General features: G+C 48.2%; 1 protein-coding gene across 3 annotated transcripts in view; it reads right to left on the bottom strand.

The window, feature by feature from the left end:
* The window catches only part of CARF (calcium responsive transcription factor), a 62,953-nt gene extending 44,818 nt beyond the window's left edge, over window positions 1-18,135 (bottom strand). The window contains exons 1-4 of one of the 3 annotated variants that reach the window (XM_045033062.1): window positions 18,033-18,135; window positions 11,766-11,887; window positions 9,819-10,043; window positions 606-726 (exon numbers count right to left, since the gene is read on the bottom strand). In XM_045033062.1, coding sequence (XP_044888997.1) covers window positions 606-726; window positions 9,819-10,043; window positions 11,766-11,876 — 457 coding nt within the window. In that variant the 5' untranslated portion in view covers window positions 11,877-11,887; window positions 18,033-18,135. Of the gene's footprint in view, window positions 1-605; window positions 727-9,818; window positions 10,044-11,765; window positions 11,945-12,170; window positions 12,337-18,032 lie in introns of those variants that run through there. The other 2 variants (XM_045033061.1, XM_045033063.1) reach the window with 2 other exon arrangements.
* Window positions 18,136-18,443: the final 308 nt, after the last annotated feature.

Raw genomic sequence — 18,443 nt, 5'->3', positions numbered from 1 at the left:
TGCACCGCTCGGCCCGCCAGAGCAGGCTGTGGCCGCGCTGCCCAGCCTGCCGGAGCAGCTCCAGCCAGACCAGTGACATCCAAATAAGGTGGGAAGGGATGGGGTGGGGGTCCCGGGCTAGGGGTGGGGTCATGTGGGGGGTGGTCACTGGGGTTACTCCCCTGACCCCCAGCTTCTCCCCCCAAAAAATTTCCCCACCAGTTGTTGTCCCAACCAATCAGGGTAAGCAGCCGGTGTGCCGGGACACTTTGTTTACTTAGGTTTACCTCCATGCCTGCGGACGCTCGAGGTAAACAAACCAACCATCTCGGCCCACCAGAGGCTTATCCTGATGGCCCAGGAGCTAAAGTTTGCTGACCCCTGAATTATAGGGTCGGCTTATGAATGGGTTATAAAAATTTTCCATTTTTACTTATCCATCTTGGGGGAGGAGGGGGTCGGCTTATAAATGAACCGACCTATGATCATGTATATACGGTATTTAGTATTATATCTACAATATTAATTGAAAGAAAGGGGAAATAAAGAATTCATAAAGATGGATCATTTGATATGTGTTTGGCCACAAGAACAGACAACCCTCAAGTGCTACAGGTAAAACTCACCCTGCGTGCCGGTGACATCCAAAAGTTGCCCTTGAGGAATAATCACTTGTGCCATTCCTGGCTGGGTCGAGGGAATTACATGTAGCACCTGTCCATGTTCTGACTGGCTAGCAACAATCATCTATTAAAATAAGAATTAAAAATACTTTGTAATACTAACTATATAGCATGATCTGGTTAACCAGTTTTCAGTGGCATTAGCATGTTTTGGTTACTACCAGAATAATAACTACACTGCTACCTCGATATAACGCTACCCGATATAACATGAATTTGGAAATAACATGGTAAAGCAGTGCTCTGTGGGGCGGGGCTGTGCACTCCAGTGGATCAAAGCAAGTTCAATATAGCACAGTTTCACCTGCAACACAGTAAGATTTTTTGGCTCCCAAGGACAGCGTTATATTGAGGTAGAGGTGTACCTTTGAAATTGTTTTACATTTGCAGAGTAATTTGATTTTACAGTATGAGAAATTTGAGAGGTTGTTTATTAGGAATTATAGGCTAAAGAGAAGAGCTGAATCTTAAAATTTGACAGTCCACTTTAACACTCTAAAATACAGTATGTATCATTGATTTCTAACTGCTCAAACCCTTTAAAAAACTTAACATTAAGCTAAAAATAGAGAGAAGCAATTGTGATTTTGTTCTGACATCCAAACAGCCTTGTTTGAAACTTTGAACACCGCAACCAGCTCTACTGAAAAAGATTTTTAAAAAAGTCTATTCACTATCTGAAACAGAAAATCATTGCTGTTTCCCTACATTAAAGTTAGAGTCACTTGTGAGGCATTGTTATATGCAAATTAATCAGGGGAGAAAGGTAGAAGGGGTATATTATTGGCTGACTTACCGCTGATGCCATATGTGACATTGCACTCCATATGCTTTCTGAAAATATGCTTGGAATGTGAATATAATGTAACTGGAATATACTTCATGCAAAAGTTTTCTTGTAAGGTATCAATACAAAGCTTATAATCTACTGAGTATATTCATCCTATTTGTGTGAATGTATCATTCTTGTATCTGAAGCTAGAAATATGAAGTATTATTCTGAAATTCTATTGTAATTATGCAGAGTGTGGGCCATTAATGGTGGTTTAGAATCTGGATGGCTTCCATTGACCAGGACAATTGGTTGTAAATGGCTCTGTTTACTTGTAAGCCTGCCTGTGTTCCTGTGAGTCAGGCCAGAAAGAATGGAGGTTTGGGGTCTCACAGGACATGTGACCATGTCACCTGGTACTGGAATCCATCTTAAAACTGGTGCTTTTCCATTTAGAAGGAAGGGTGGGAACCCAGAGAGAGACAAAGGATTTCCACCTTGTGCCAAAGATATAAAAGGGAGTGGAACAGAACAAAGGGGGGTGAAGTCATGAGAAAACCCTTAGTTACCACCTGAGCTGGAATTAACAAGAACTGTACCAGAGGAAAGGATTGGGCCCAGACTAAGGAGAAGTCTATTCTGTGAAAGAAGCTTACTGGAACATCTCTGCGCATGAGATTTACCCTGTATTTACGGTAGTTTCTTAAATGTATTAGGCTTAGACTTGCGTGTTTTGTTTTATTTTGTTTGGTAACTTACTCTGTTCTGTCATTACTTGAAACCACTTAAATCCTACTTTTTATACTTAATAAAATCACTTTTGTTTATTAATTAACCCAGAGTAAGTGATTAATATTTGGGGGAGCAAACAGCTGTGCATCTCTATCAGTGTTATAGAGGGCAGACAATTTATGAGTTTACCTTGTATAAGCTTTATACAGCTAAGTAGTTTTTGGTTAAAAAGTCTTCAGCTTTGGGGGCATGGACCAGACCTGGGTCTGTGTTGCAGCAGACTAGCGTGTCTGGCTCAACTAGGCAGGGTTCTAAGCCCCAAGCTGGCAGTGAAAAACAGGCTCAGTGGTAGTTTCAGCACATCAGGTAACAGTCCCAAGGGGGTCTCTGTGACCGAACCTGTCACAGTGGCGTAGTCGACCAGGATCTGTGCACAGTTGATTGCTTTGAGACACTGGTAGTGATTTTAAGTGAATCTTAAGTGTGCTGGCTGGAGAACAGACAAAGTGATTACTGGTTTGTTATTTTCTGTTTGCTTATTTTGGGTAAGAGAAATAGGGACAGAAAAGTAAGCAAATAAGTAAGAGTGAAGACGAGAAGCTAGAACTACACAGGTTGCAAATTGCCCATGAAGGCTGAACACTGGGCGCTGGGAAAGTCCCTGTTAACTAAGAAGCCCCTGAGCTGAGTGGATTTCAGTTTCAGTGAACTGCAGTGAGGCGTGGCCCAACCTCTGGGTCTGTGCTGTAGCTGACTGGAGTGTCTAATTCAGCAAGACAGGAGTGGAGGGATGCCTGTTCTGGCAGGAGGGTTGTTCTCTGTGGTATCCCAGCTCATCGAGCAAATGGAAATTGATGCGCAATATGCACGGGAAAAGGCTGCCATAAAGGCAGAAGCAGCCAAACAAAGGGCTGCACACCAGCAAGCACTGGGACTTAAAACACAAAAAGACTGAAGCACAGAAAGATGCTCAGGAGGAGAAGAAAAGAGAACTGGGTAGCAAATGCCCTATCCAAAAAAAAAGAAATTTTAGATGTACTACCTCCGCCATGGACAATGTCGCTGGCAGTAAGTTCAGGAGGAAGGTGTGACATTGCACTCCATATGCTTTCTGAAAATATGCTTAGAATGTGAATATAATGTAACTGGAATATGCTTCATGCAAAAGGTCTCTATAAACTTTGTAATGATACCTTACAAATCTATTGTGTTCACAATTCCCAACATTCAGCAAAAGTGGCTCATAGGGTAGCAGTAGAGAGACGAGGAGGAAAGAGTAAGCAGTAAAGGGGAGAAAGAAGAATGGGAGCTTTGAGGACTGTTCCCACTGTGAGATGGTCTTCTATACAGTTTGAGAATATGATGGAAGCACATTAGATTTTTATGAATTAAAGTCAGTAATGGCTTAACTCAGGATCTGGAGACCTGAGCAGAGGCAACTGAGAAAAGACGGTTACTCACCTGTAGTAACTGTTGTTCTTCGAGATGTGTTGCTCCAATCCATTCCAGTTAGGTGTGCGCGCCGCGCGTGCACGGCTCTTCGGAAGATTTTTACCCTAGCAACTCCGGCGGGCCGGCTGGGCGCCCCCTGGAGTGGCGCCGCTATAGCGTAGAATATATACCCCAGCCGGCCCGTCCGCTCCTCAGTTCCTTCTTGCCGGCTACTCCGACAGTGGGGAAGGAGGGCGGGTCTGGAATGGATTGGAGCAACACATCTCGAAGAACAACAGTTACTACAGGTGAGTAACCGTCTTTTCTTCTTCGAGTGATTGCTCCAATGCATTCCAGTTAGGTGATTCCCAAGCCTTACCTAGGCGGTGGGGTCGGAGTGAGACGTGGCAGAGTGTAAAACAGCTGAGCCGAAGGCTGCGTCGTCTCGAGACTGCTGCACCAACGCGTAGTGGGAGGCGAAGGTGTGGACCGAAGACCATGTGGCCGCTCTACAGATGTCCTGGATGGGGACATGGCTCAGGAAGGCGGCAGACGAGGCTTGCGCCCTCGTGGAATGAGCGGTGAAGCGGCCCGGGGGCACGCGAGCCAGCTCGTAGCATGCTCTGATGCATTGAGTTACCCAGGAGGAGATGCGTTGGGAAGAGACCGGCTCGCCTTTCATGCGATCGGCGACTGCTATGAAGAGCTGTGTAGAACGCCGAAAAGGTTTCGTCCGCTCGATGTAAAAAGCGAGCGCTCTACGGACGTCGAGGGTGTGGAGCTGTTGTTCCCGAGGCGAGGCATGGGGCTTCGGGAAGAAGACCGGGAGAAAGATGTCCTGATTGAGGTGGAAAGCCGAGACCACTTTTGGCAGGAAGGCCGGATGCGGACGAAGCTGCACCTTGTCTGTGTGGAAGACGGTGTATGGCGGACCTACCGTCAGCGCCCGGAGCTCCGAGACTCGTCTGGCCGATGTTATGGCGACGAGGAAGGCCGTCTTCCAGGAGAGGTAAAGAAGAGAACACGTGGCCATCGGTTCGAATGGCGGACCCATGAGTTTGGACAGGACGAGGTTCAAATCCCAGGTTGGGGCCGGACGCCGCACCGGCGGGTACAATCGGTCCAGGCCTTTCAGGAAGCGGGAGACCATCGGATTGGAAAAGATGGAGCGACCTTCCAGAGAAGGACGAAAAGCGGACACCGCTGCCAGGTGTACCCGCAAGGAGGAGACCGCCAGACCTTGCTCCTTAAGGTACCAAAGGTAGTCCAAGATGGTAGGGACGGGTACGACGAAAGGGTTGAGCCCTTGTTGGTCACACCAGAGCGCGAACCTCTTCCATTTCGCCAGGTAGGTGGAGCGAGTGGAAGGCTTTCTGCTCTCAAGCAGGATTTGCTGCACGGCCGCTGAACAGTCCCTCTCTGCGTGGGTCAACCACGCAGGTAGCAGGCTGTAAGATGGAGGGACTGCAGGTTCGGATGGTGGAGTCTGCCGAAGTCCTGCGTGATGAGGTCCGGCCATAACGGGAGGGGGATGGGATCCCGAACGGAGAGCTCGAGCAGCAGGGTGTACCAATGCTGTCTCGGCCAGGCCGGAGCCACGAGTATGACGGTGGCTCGATCCCTCCGCAGCTTCTGGAGCACTCTGTGCACGAGCGGAAAAGGAGGGAAGGCATAGAGGAGGTGAGTCTGCCAGGGATACAGGAAGGCGTCCGACAGAGAGCCCGGCGAGTGACCTCGGAACGAGCAAAAGTGGAGACACTTCCTGTTCGCCTTGGAGGCGAAGAGGTCGACCCGGGGAAACCCCCACCTCTGGAAAATCGTATGTGCAACGTCGGGACGAAGGGACCACTCGTGGGAGAGAAACGACCTGCTGAGATGGTCGGCCAGCGTGTTCTGCACTCCCGGAAGAAAAGACGCTTCTAGGTGAATGGAGTGGGTCACGCAGAAGTCCCACAGGAGGATCGCTTCCTCGCAGAGGGGGGAAGAGCGGGCTCCGCCCTGCTTGTTTACATAGTACATCGCAGCGGTGTTGTCCGTGAGTACTGTTACACAACGGCGTTGTAGGTGGGAGCAGAAGGTTCGGCAGGCGAGGCGGATGGCACGGAGCTCGCGGACATTGATGTGTAGCGCGAGTTCCTGGGGCGACCAAAGGCCTTGGGTGTGAAGCTCGCCCAGGTGGGCCCCCCAACCGAGCGCTGAGGCATCCGTGGTCAGCGTGACGGATGGGCGAGGAGGATGGAACGGGACTCCCGCACACACGACCTCCGGGGTGAGCCACCAGCGGAGGGAGTCGAGGGCCGTCCTGTTGACCGTGACCACCATGTCGATGGGGTCTCGATGAGGCCGGTACACCGTCGCGAGCCAGGACTGGAAGGGGCGAAGATGGAGCCGCGCATATGCGGTGACATATGTGCAGGAGGCCATGTGACCCAGAAGGCGTAGGCAGGAGCGCACTGTTGTGGTCGGGAAGGCGACGAGATCCCGGATGATGGAGGCCATCGTCTGGTGCCGGGCGCGAGGAAGAGAGGCCCTGGCAACCGTGGAGTCGAGAACCGCTCCGATGAACTCCAGCCGCTGCGTTGGGAACAAAGTGGACTTCTCGGTGTTGATGAGAAGACCCAGCCGCTGAAAGAGAGACAGAATTTCTGCCATCTGTTCTATCACGAGCTGACGGGACTGAGCTCGGACCAGCCAGTCGTCGAGATACGGGTAGACGTGCATCTGACGACGGCGGAGGGCTGCTGCTACGACTGCCATGCATTTTGTAAATACCCTCGGTGCCGTGGAGAGTCCGAATGGCAACACGGCGAACTGGTAGTGGGCGTTGTTGACCACAAACCGAAGGTAACGCCGATGAGGAGGATAGATCGCGACATGGAAGTAGGTGTCCTTCATGTCGAGGGCGGCAAACCAGTCTCCCGGATCCAGGGAGGGAATAATGGTCCCCAGGGTGACCATACGAAACTTGGGCTTGAGCAGGTATTTGTTCAGCTCGCGAAGGTCCAGGATAGGACGTAGCCCGCCTTTCGCCTTGGGGATGAGAAAATAACGGGAGTAGAATCCCCTGCCCCGCCTGTCTTGAGGCACTGCTTCTATGGCACCCACGCTCAACAGAGTCTGAACCTCTTGTAAGAGGACTTGCTCGTGAGAGGGGTCCCTGAAGAGGGACAGGGAGGGTGGGTGGGAAGGCGGGGGTGAAACAAATTGAAGGCGGTATCCCGACTGGACTGTTTGAAGCACCCAGTTGTCCGATGTTAAGCGGGACCACGCCGAAAAGAAATGGGAAAGGCGGTTGTAAAATAAAGGGGAAGGATCCGGTAGGGAGAGTGATGGGCCGTCCTCGATCGCCCCATCAAAAGGCCTGCTTAGCCCCCTGAGGGGCCTTGGAAGCGGCCTGGCCCTGGTTGCGGCGGTTGCCGGACGGACGGACGGCAATTTTGGGCCAGTCGTCGGCTGACATAGGGGCGATAGCGCTGTTGGTAGCGGGAGGGCTGCGGCCGGAAGGGCCTGCGCTGCGTCGCCGGCGTATGCATGCCTAGCGTGCGGATGGCAATGCGCCCGTCCTTCATGGTCTGGATCCGAGAATCTGTCTTTTCGGAAAACAGACCCTGGGTGTCGAAGGGAAGGTCCTGGAGGGTATACTGCACCTCCGGCGGCAGGGTGGAGGACTGCAGCCAGGAGATGCGCCTCATTGTCACGCCGGATGCCAAGGTCCGAGCCCCGGAGTCCGCGGCGTCGAGGGCGGCCGTAATAGATGACCGGGAGGACTTCTTTCCCTCGTCCAGCAAGGCGGAGAACTCCTGGCGTGATGTGGAAGGCAGGAGCTCCGTGAACTTCGCCAGGGACATCAGAATGTCAAAGACGTACCTGGCGAGGAGGACCATGATGTTTGCGATCCTCAGCTGCAAACCCCCTGCGGAGTAGATCTTACGGCCGAGCAAGTCCATGCGCTTGGCGTCCTTGGACTTAGGCGCAGCGGCAGGTTGGCCGTGCCTCTCGCGGTCGTTAACAGATTGGACTACGAGGGAGTCCGGGGTTGGGTGGGAGTAAAGGTACTCATAGCCTGATGGTGGGGCTGAGTACTTCCGCTCGACCCCGCGTGCTGTGGGTGGAATGGAAGCGGGGGTCTGCCAGAGCGTAGTGGCGTTTTTTTGAATGGTCCGGACAAAGGGTAACGCCACGCGGACGGGAGCGTCCGCACCCACCACATTGGTGATTGGATCCTCGTCCTCTTGGACCTCCTCGACGGGAAGATTCATGGACGCCGCCACCCTGCGAAGCAGGTCTTGGAAGGCCCAGAGGTCAATGGGCGGGGGTTCGCTGGCCGCAGCACCTGCCACCGCCTCGTCCGGCGAGGATGATGAAGATGCACCCTGCAGAACAGGCTCAGGCTCTACGGCCGGTGGCTGAGCCTCCTCCGAATCGTGAGGCATGGGTGATTGGCAGGCCGGATGAGCAGAGGGCTCGTGCGGAGGAGAGGGAGGCGGCCGGCTAACAGTCGCTTCAGGGACCCTGGTGCCGGTGGTCACATCCCTTCTGGGAAACGGGATACCCTGCCCTTCATGCTGTCCCCATGGGACCCAGTAGCCCCACTGCTCATGAGGGAGTCCTTGTGGGGTCGGCCACCGGTGGGTAGTATCATCGGCACTGGAGGCCACGGACGCTGTGCGGGATGGCCAAGGCGGTGCTGTGGTGCCGACGGACTGAACCGCTGAAGGCGGGAGGCCCTGCACCGACGGCACCGAGGGTCGATACGCAGAGCGCCGACGGGACGGTGAACGTGAGCGTGGGCTTCGGCGGTGCCGGGAGCTCGACCGGGACCGGGATCCGCGGTGCCGGGAGTGACTCCGAGAGTCGCAGTGCCGAGACGACCTCCGACGGTACCGACGGTACGGTGACCTGGATCGGTGCCGGGAGTGCGACCGGTACCGAGATCGAGAGCGGTACCGGGACTCAGACCGGCGTCGGGATGGCGCTCGGTGCCGTGAAGAGGAGCGGCGACGAGATCCCGAACGGCGGGACGGGGACCTGCGCCAGGACCGGGACCGTCATCCATGCCGCTCGTCGATAGAGGGCGGTCTTGTCATCCTGGCTGGCTTGCCCAGAGAGACAACAGCCCGCACCGGCGGTGCCGGGGGCCGGAGGCTCGGAACCTCTATGAACCTGATCAGGTCTCTCGCGGAGGAGAATGTCTCCGGCGTCGAAGGCAGCCTTGGCTCAACCTCGGTCGGTGCCGGGGAGCGGGGCGGTGGACTCGACGACGCTTGCGGAGCCGGAGTCGAGGGCTCAGGGCCCGCTTTACGCACTGCCGCAGCCACTCTCGTGGCGGACTCTGTGCGTGCCTTCGCTACAGCCTTCGCCAGTTTCTGCTTGCGTGAAGGCGAGAGCGAGCGGTGCCGGGTCGTCTTAGGTGGCGGTTTGGGTACCGTGGGCACGGTGCCGGAGCCGGTCGGTGCCGCGGGTGCACTCTGCACCGAAGAAGCCCTCGGCGCCGGCGCTGACGGTGCCGCGGGCTGGAGGGACGCTTCCATAAGGAGCTGTTTGAGGCGACTGTCTCTGTCCTTACGGGTCCGCGGCTTAAAAGCCGAACAAATGGCACACTTGTCTGTGCGGTGTGCCTCGCCCAGGCAACGGAGGCAGGAGCCGTGAGGGTCACCCACTGGCATAGGCCTCTGGCACGCTGCACAGGGCTTAAAGCCCGGTGCCTTGGGCATGAGCCCGCACCGGGGAGGGGGAGGGAGGAAGTACTCCCCCTATCCTTATCTAAAACGCTAACTAACTACTAAAACTAACTATACTAACAGTAAAGAACTATATACAACAATAAGTAGAGAGAGCTAGGGATGTGGAGGACTACTGAGCACTCCACAGTTCCGACTGCCGTCACGGGCGGGAAGAAGGAACTGAGGAGCGGACGGGCCGGCTGGGGTATATATTCTGCACTATAGCGGCGCCACTCCAGGGGGCGCCCAGCCGGCCCGCCGGAGTTGCTAGGGTAAAAATCTTCCGAAGAGCCGTGCACGCGCGGCGCGCACACCTAACTGGAATGCATTGGAGCAATCACTCAAAGAAGAACTAAATAAACCACTCTGAGAAGCATCATCTTGTTCCCAGAGTCTGAAACATTTTTATATAGAAACTCTAAACCACTTCAGGACATTGTCCTAAACACTGTTCCTCTTTTGTGAGCTCAGCAGGTGTGTGGTTTTATATGTACTCACCATCTGTGTACTGGAATCCCCTAGTGACTGTAGTTCATATAGAGGCTGGCCATTCTGGTCTACCAGATGGAACTCTTCTGTGGAAAGAGGTTGCGCCTGGGATAGCTGCACTGGTGTATTCGATGACACAGACGAATTGTCTGAAACATGCACTGTGATGGGCAAGACTGCTGGAGAGTCATTCTGTTCAAAGGATGGATCCCTGGAATCCATGCAGGTTAGATGCTTTTACAGGGAAAAACAGTGAAATATACCTTAATCTTAGTATCAACTTGTTATTTCTATTTTAAATAATAATTTAAATATATTTTATACATATCTTGCTACGTTTCATTCTCATAGGGAACTTTCCCCCCAAGTGTTCAAGTGTCTATTGGCTAGTGATTTTATTTTCTGTTCCTGCTTCCATGATGAAAATATTATATTCTGCCTCCTAAAATAATCACTCTCTGCTACGGTGAAGCAAAACCACTTGTACCCAAGACTTGCTTCCAAAAATAGTTACATTTCAAAATAAAATGCTTGGATCCACCCAGAAGACTTAAAACCAAGAGGGCAAAGGTTTAAAAGGAAGGGGGGAGGGGAAAATGAGCTAATATAATTTTTAAAATCTCTAATTCAAATTTCTTAAAAATCTGTAAATATGCTACTTGAGTCTCAAATCAATACTTTTTCATTTTTGGCTGTCAATAGAACCACAACATAGAAATTGACACAGTATCTTTGTCAAATTTTTTTATACAAATATGAAGCATGGAGGCAGTACAAAAAAGTAATACAATGCATAAGCTCCATATGGCAAGACTGAGAATCAATGGGCTATGTAAACATCTCTTAAAAATCTATACTTATGATCTCACCAAACCTGTCAAACTTGATCTAGGGTTATAGCGCATTCCATTTTCGTTTGGCAGCTATCAACTGAAGCTAGGAAGCTTCTGCACTATTAGCAATCTGGGTACACTCAGAAACAATACTAGACTGAAGGAAAAATATGTATAAGAACTCCAAAGTAGACAGCTTTCTTGTAAGAAACTCATATGATGGGGTGTTTTAATGTCATCTGAGCAACCTAAAAAGAAGAGTGGAATTTGCTTAACTTCTTCCAGAAATCACACATTCATTATTTTCTGAACCTTTATGACCTAATCACTAGTACAACAGAAAGTTTGTTAATGACGAATTCTAATAACTGGAAAAATGTTTCTAAGTTCTATATGCAGGTCAGAAACTGGCCACATAGCATGAAAAATCTAGTACCCATTGTTGTACTTTCAGTAGACAAAAGATTTGTGGCTTGGGGCCTATAAATAAATTAGAGTAACGGCAATGAATGCATGGACTATTTGTTTTAAGATGTACCCTGTACCATACGGTGTATGATCACATTGCCAAAATAATTATTTTAAATTGTAGAATTAACTAAGAAACACATATGTATGTTGTCTGGATTAAAGACATTTTGATTAGAAATATATAACTACAGCCAAAATTCTCACACCTCAGTACCTAAAGTTAGACTCCTACATCAAAATGTGCACAAATATATGCAGCCTAATGTTCATAAGTGCTGAATACCTGAAGCTCCCACTCATTTCAATGGGTATTTCCTTCACTGAAATCTTTCAGTAATGTTTAAAATTAAAAAAGTTCATACAAATACATCCATTGAAAGAAACGAAGTGTTTTTATGTGATTTTCTAGCTTTGCTAACAGAATGCAAACTGATGAGAATCACACCAGATATTCACTCATTCCAAATTAATCTGTATTAGAAATCAATATAAAGACAGTAGTATATGTTGTGTAAAGCCATTGTGAAATAATGAGAGAAAAACAGATTGCTTATTGATGTGCAAGGTAAACAGATTATGATGTTGTAGACTCTTCACCGAGGATGGAAAGAAACCAGCTTCAAACACAGTCATGTCCCAACTATTCTCTCACCTGAAACACTTGGCCATCTGTTTCTGACTCTCCTGTACTATTACAGTTGACTACCAGTAAGTCATTAGATGTTTCCAGGCTGACGTCATGGTCAACTCCATTTTCTTCCATTACAGGGCAGCCTGGAAAAGTCACAGTACTTTAATCCAGCCTCCCATCCAGGATGTACTTTTACCTCATCCTATAGGTCACCGCATTTATTTTGTATTATTTTAAAATGTAGAGCTTATGAACTTCGGCAAAGCCTCATTCCATTTTAAATAAATGGCAAACCTCCCATTGACTTCCATGAGACTGGGATATAGCCCCTGCTTCATAAAGTGCCAAAACCTGACATATCTTTATTCAGTTCTCACCCAAGAAAAATGTCAATTGATTTCTACAGGATCATGGATAGGCTCTTACCTCAAAAAGTTTTGCTTTAGTAAGTCTGGGAGATTTTGATCCATTGTTTGTGCATATATGTAGTTTTATACAAAAAGTGACCATATACATTTATATAATTAGTGTCTTTCATCCAGAGGGATCACGAAAGCACTCTGTAAAAAATCCATTAGTGAAATTTTTATAATGAACACACAAGAATTGCTTCACCCATCTCTGACATGCAGCCAACTCTGAAGTGAAACAACTATTTTAAAGTAATACTTAACAACAGTGTCAGAATGAAGGCAAACATCTATTCTGTTAATTTACCAGGGGCATTTTTGGCAGGAAGAGTGCAGTTACCCAAACTGGAATTTGGCCAGGACCATGGGATGAACAGAAAAAGTGCCAGAGGCTTTTAGAACTTCAGTTGTACCTCTAATTCCACAGAAGGCACCCCCAGCAGCAGTTTCCCAGAACACAACATTCAAGCATACAAAGAGAAGCGATACCTACCACTTTCTGCAGGACCTACGTTTTGCCTGGATTGAGCACTTTTTATCTTATACAATGATCGATAGAACACCAAGTGAGTTAATTCATTACATATGTTAAAGTGTACCACACACCATGAAATATACATGGCATAAAACAAGACCATCTTTGTAGAAGACATTTTAATTTTGGTATCCTGATTTTTTCCAAGAGTTTTTTCCTCAAATAATTTTCTTTTAATAAGAAAAAGTATTCCACGGTTATTTAGCTTGCATATTGTACAAACTTTACACATTCGATCAGTTTCACCAGTGCGGCTGATAAATTGCTGTAACTGGACCTATTTGGCTTTGCCTTTCAGCCTCTATTTCCTTCATCAGCAGAGCTTCCAAGTTCCATCAGGTTAGCTGGTAAATTTTTTGAACATAAACATTCAGCCTGTTGAGCACACAAGTTCATTTGGCTAAGCCACACGAGATGGATGGAAAAGGAAAGCCTGACCTATTTGGCTTTTGGAGCTAAGTGAATCATCCTTCAGAGATAAATTCTTCCAATGCATTTGAACAACATTTCAACTTCAAACATTCATCTTTAAATTTATTTAACCTATCTTCATCAAACTTGGATTTTTTTTAAATTCTCAATTACTATACAAAGTGACAGGTTCCTAATTTCTAGTATCTGCCATGTTTAAACCAGGTCACAGAGGGAAAGCATTTTTCCCCCTCAACACTCCCATACCTCCAAAATATTTGAAAACAGTTAGCTTAAACTTTCAAAATAATTTCACTTATGGGACTGAGACCAAATATGGAAAGTCAGCCACAGATACTAAGGATGTCAAGAGCAATAGAAAACATTCAATGTAAATTGAATTTTATTATTAAATGTATTATTAATCTCTCTAATAAAAATAGTAAAATAAGGTATTTTAGTCTAAGCAATAGAATTTAGTCTTTTGAAAAAAATTAAGTGCACTGTCTGCAAAATGGCTTTCCACAGATGTAATTTTAATCTCATTTAGGAGTAAATAAATATTTAATAATAGATTACAAAATAATAGTTGCTATTATGTTCTTCAAATCAGACAGTTCAGTTATACACATGTTGAAGATTTTGTCTGGGTCAACTAGTATACCCAAATAACTCCCTCTCCCTTTGATGCAGCATTTACAAATCTGGAGTAAAGCTATCAAATATCTGGATTCTTTAAAATATATCTGGATTATTTAATACATACATTTATTTTATATTATAAATTGTACAGAATGTTGAGAATGAAGTTCTATTTTCATATTGGTTCCTCTATCGGCCTTTTTGTGTGAGTATGAATGAATTTAATGTTTCTGTAGTGCTGGATTGAAAGTAGAGCTCTCTGCAGGTGTGTCAGATAGGTACTGCACAAACATTTGCTGTACCCTGCCAACAGGCCTCAGCTCCACCTTGTAGGGGTAAAAGTTTATAGCCAATGGCTCTGTCTACAGTATGAAATTTAAAATGTACCACTTGCTATCACTGGTTCAGTTGTATAGATACAAATACTGGCAAGTGGAAGTGCGAGCATAGGCAAGGTGTTGACTGGCATCAGCGTTTTAAACACTGAGAAATATATACCTGTTCTGAGAAGGGTTACACAACATAAGACTTAAAATAATAGCTACCACCTAGAATCCAGTTGTATGCTAGTTCTCCCAGTTGGCAGTGAAGCTGAACCACTGTAGCTTTGATGAGACTTTTTAGTGAAGGGGAAAAAAAGCCTAGGGTACACAGAGACAATGCCCATTCAGTCCTTTATTACTCTGATGAGACTATGGTCACCAATAGCAGTGGTTCTTTTAGTAATGTGCTGTATGTTCTTGCCAACTACTTTGAGATCAGCAAACTTATATTGCGTAGGACACCAAACTCTAGAGAGGGACTGGGAACCAGCAAGATGGAGATGAATTTTTTGCTCTTTACAGCCCAGTTAACCCTCAGCAAACTACAGCTGTGAGACCAGTATTGTGACACACTATCCAATATTTTTATAAGAAGCTCTTACTGTAGTCAGAACACTATTTTTAAAAATTGTATAGGTTTATTGATTTTTTTCAACCAGAATATTTTTAAATTTATTTTGTGTATTTTCTTTTTTCCAACACTTTAGAAATTTATATGACATTTTTAGGTATCAATTAATAGAAACAGTAACCTGGGCATAGCAAGCAGTGGTTCCCAATGAGTGGCAGTTCCAGACTGAAGTGACTTTAAGTTCTCTTACCAAGTCTTGCTCCTGTTTTCCATAGATCTATTATTGTGAGGCCTCCTACTGAAGGCAGTGAAAGAGTGGTCCCTAAATACAGATGAGAGCACTAAGATTTAGAACTGAACTTCTAATTATTCTCATGACTACAGTATTTTAGTTATAGAAGAAAACTAAGTCGCAAAAGGGACAGGTTATTCCACTGCTCTAGCAGATAAGCATGCTTTGCATAAGAAGCATACACTGAAAAAACAGAGAGGGATTTGGAAAAATACAAAGACACTTCTTGAAATCTGTACCTGGAGTAATACAAAGGTACAATCAAATTTGATATGTGCAATTTCATATTTTCTGGTACCAGTAAGAGAAGTTATGATGAGTAAATACCTTACTGTTGATCTTATTTCCATCTTATGATAGAAAAAAAAAGTTTTAAAGAAGTTAGTTATGTCTAGGGACCTACCAAATTCACAGCCATGAAAATCTGGTCTTTTGTGTGTTTTTACCCTATACTATGCAGATTTCACAGGGGAGACCAGTGTTTTGCAAATTTGGGGTCCAGACCCAAAAGGGAGTTGCGGGGGGGTCACTAGGTTATTTTAGGGAGGTAATGGTATTGCCTCCCTTACTTCTGCGCTGACTTCAGAGCTGAACAGCCAGAGAGCACTGGCTGCTGGCCAGGCACACAGCTCTGAAGGCAGCGCCCCACCAGCAGTAGTGCAGAAGTATGAGTGGCAATACCATACCCTGCCACTCTTGCTGCTGCCTTCAGAGCTGGGTGGCCAGACAGTGGCAGCTACTGATTGAGGGCCCAGATCTGCAGGCAGCAGCACAGAAGTAAGGGTGGCAATACCATACTCCGCCATCCTTACTTCTGTGTTGCTGCTGGTGGCAGCTCTGCCTTCAGAGCTGGGCTCCTGGCCAGCAGCTGCCGCTCTCCAGCTGCTCAGCTCTGAAAGCAGTGCCTCGACGAGCAGCAGTGCAGAAGCAAGTGTAGTAGTACTGCAACACCCCCACCAAAAAAATCTTTTTGGATCAGGACCCTCTACAATTACAACATTGTGAAATTTCAGATTTAAATAACTGAAATCATGAAATTTATGATTTTTAGAATCCCATGACTGTGAAATTGACCAAAATGGACCATGAATTTGGTAGGGCCCTAGTTATGTCATACTCAAGGAATCAATAGCAATATTGTCCCCAATTTTCCATGAAAATAGTGCTGAGTTATGAGAAACAGTTTGAGACAGTCACACAGCCTTGATGCAATTAAAAGCCCCTTCAAACGAAGTGTGTTTTATGAGACATTTCTACATCAACTAAATCATTAATAATGGGTACCGGTGAGAGTAAAGTAATTGAGCATATTCAATAGTCATGGCTTCTTGAATGAAAATGAATTACACTGGCCACACACATATTTGTAACATATGACCTAAATTTTCTTAATCTTTGTTGTGAGGGGAGCTAAGAAAGACTCAGAGAAACTGCTGATCCACTTATATAGTGCCTTTCATTTTATTTCTATAAACTATAGAAATTATTCAGTAGGCTTTTTAAAAAATTGTGGAAAAGCTATTGCTTAGTGTCTTTCTGCAATTATTAACTAGGTGTACATATTACAGATATAAAAAACCAACAAAAAAGCATTTACATCAATTACACTTGCAAGACATTGATTTTTTTAAAAATGTGTTTCTGAAGAAAGCATATAAATCTTACTAATTTAAAACATCAAGACAACCCTTCCTTCTCTATCAGGTTACCCACAGAACCACCACACATTTTAGACAGATACAGCTACTCACTTATAGCGAAGCCATAACTAAGGAATCAAACAGATGCAAGGTAAACATCTTTCTCCAAAATACTGAATTCACTTATAAGTACAGTACTTTTTTAAAATCCACCAAATTTGATTTTAATAAAACTTTATTTTTAGATGTTGTGTTACATGAACATTAAGGTTCACCAAATCACATCAGTAAATCATCAATAGTGAACAAGTACATGAAACATACAGAGTTACTGGTGTATAAGATTTGGGTATCTCATAGAGAACTGTACAGGATGTGTGCATACATGTTATACGCATACATCCCAGGGGCTATGTCCCCAACTCTACCAGCATAATTTGTAGAGGGAAATGTCAAACAATGATGGACCTGTAAATGTCTCATTGACATATACAGCAAAAGCCCTCCGCTTCAAAAGGAAGAAGACAGTGGGATCTAGGCTTGATAACCACTCTTCCATCTCCCCATGGGCCTTAACCTGAACCCTTAATCTCTCTCCCCAGCACCAAGGGTACAGTAGGTCACGACCTGACTCCAGGAGGCACAGCCGGTCCTGTCCAGAGCACCCCCCCACCCCCCCGACAGGCAGCGGGTCCTGTCCTAACTACCCCTCTCCCGTCTCCTCACTGGCGGGCAGCGGGTCCTGTCCTGATCCCCCCTCCCTCCACTGGGGGGCAGCGGGTCCTGTCCTGATCCCCCCTCCCTCCACTGGGGGGCAGCGGGTCCTGTCCTGATCCCCCCTCCCTCCACTGGGGGGCAGCGGGTCCTGTCCTGATCCCCCCTCCCCACATTGGGGGGGGGGCAGCGGGTTCTGCCCTGACCCTCCCTCCCCACATTGGGGGGGGGCAGCGGGTTCTGCCCTGACCCTCCCTCCCCACACTGGGGGGGGCAGCGGGTCCTGTCCTGATCCCCCCTCCCCACATTGGGGGGGGGCAGCGGGTCCTGTCCTGACCCTCCCTCCCCCACATTGATGGCAGCGGTCCCCTCTGCCCTCCCCTGTCCGTCCCCGCACTGAGGGGCTGCGGGCCGGGTCCACTCCCCGCGGCGGGGGCGAGGCAGGGCAGCGGCTCTACCTCTCCTCACGCCGGGCGGCGAGCAGCGCCGGCGGCCGCGCTGCCAGGACCTCCCGGCGGCAGAGCCGGGCCCCCGCCATGTTGGCCCCGCAGAACAATAGCCCCGGGGGGCTGCCCCCCCCTCCGCGGCGGCGCCGCCCCACAGCCCCCGGCAGGTCTGGGAGCCAGAACGCCCCGCGCGCGGTGGGGGTGGGGAGGGCAGACTGGGCGCGGCTCCTCCCGCCTCAGCTGCCGCGAACCCTGCAGGGGAGTCAGGGAAGCGGAGAGAAAATTCAGAACGAGTCTACTCAACCTCGTCTTGGCTCTCGCAGGCACCACCATGGAGACAGCCGTACAGCGCAGGCGCAGCAACGCACTCCCTACCGTGTGATCTGGTCCCCACGGGCCACCGTACAACCCGGAAATAATGGCCCCCAAATGCCCTTACTGAAGCTTACAGGTTGCACGGAGAAGAAATCGCTACCCTGCTGTGAGGCGGCGCATGGCACATTGGGAGTTGTGGCCTCTTGCGCTATGCATGCTGGGATTTGTAGTCCCGGGACACCTCGTCGACTGCCATCCCCGTGGGCCGCGCTGCATGCTGGGACTGGTAGTTTCCATGGAGCCTGCCGTAATGAAGGGTGGCGTCTCTGCGTTTGCCTCACAGGCTGCAGCGTGGGTGCGTGCGCGAGTAGCTCCCATTCTCACCCAGCCAGGAACTGGT

Source organism: Mauremys mutica, chromosome 10 (assembly GCF_020497125.1).
Source record: "Mauremys mutica isolate MM-2020 ecotype Southern chromosome 10, ASM2049712v1, whole genome shotgun sequence".
Lineage (NCBI taxonomy): Eukaryota > Metazoa > Chordata > Testudines > Geoemydidae > Mauremys > Mauremys mutica.
Note: the sequence above shows the minus strand (reverse complement) of the source record. Positions and strands in the feature narration are given on the sequence as shown.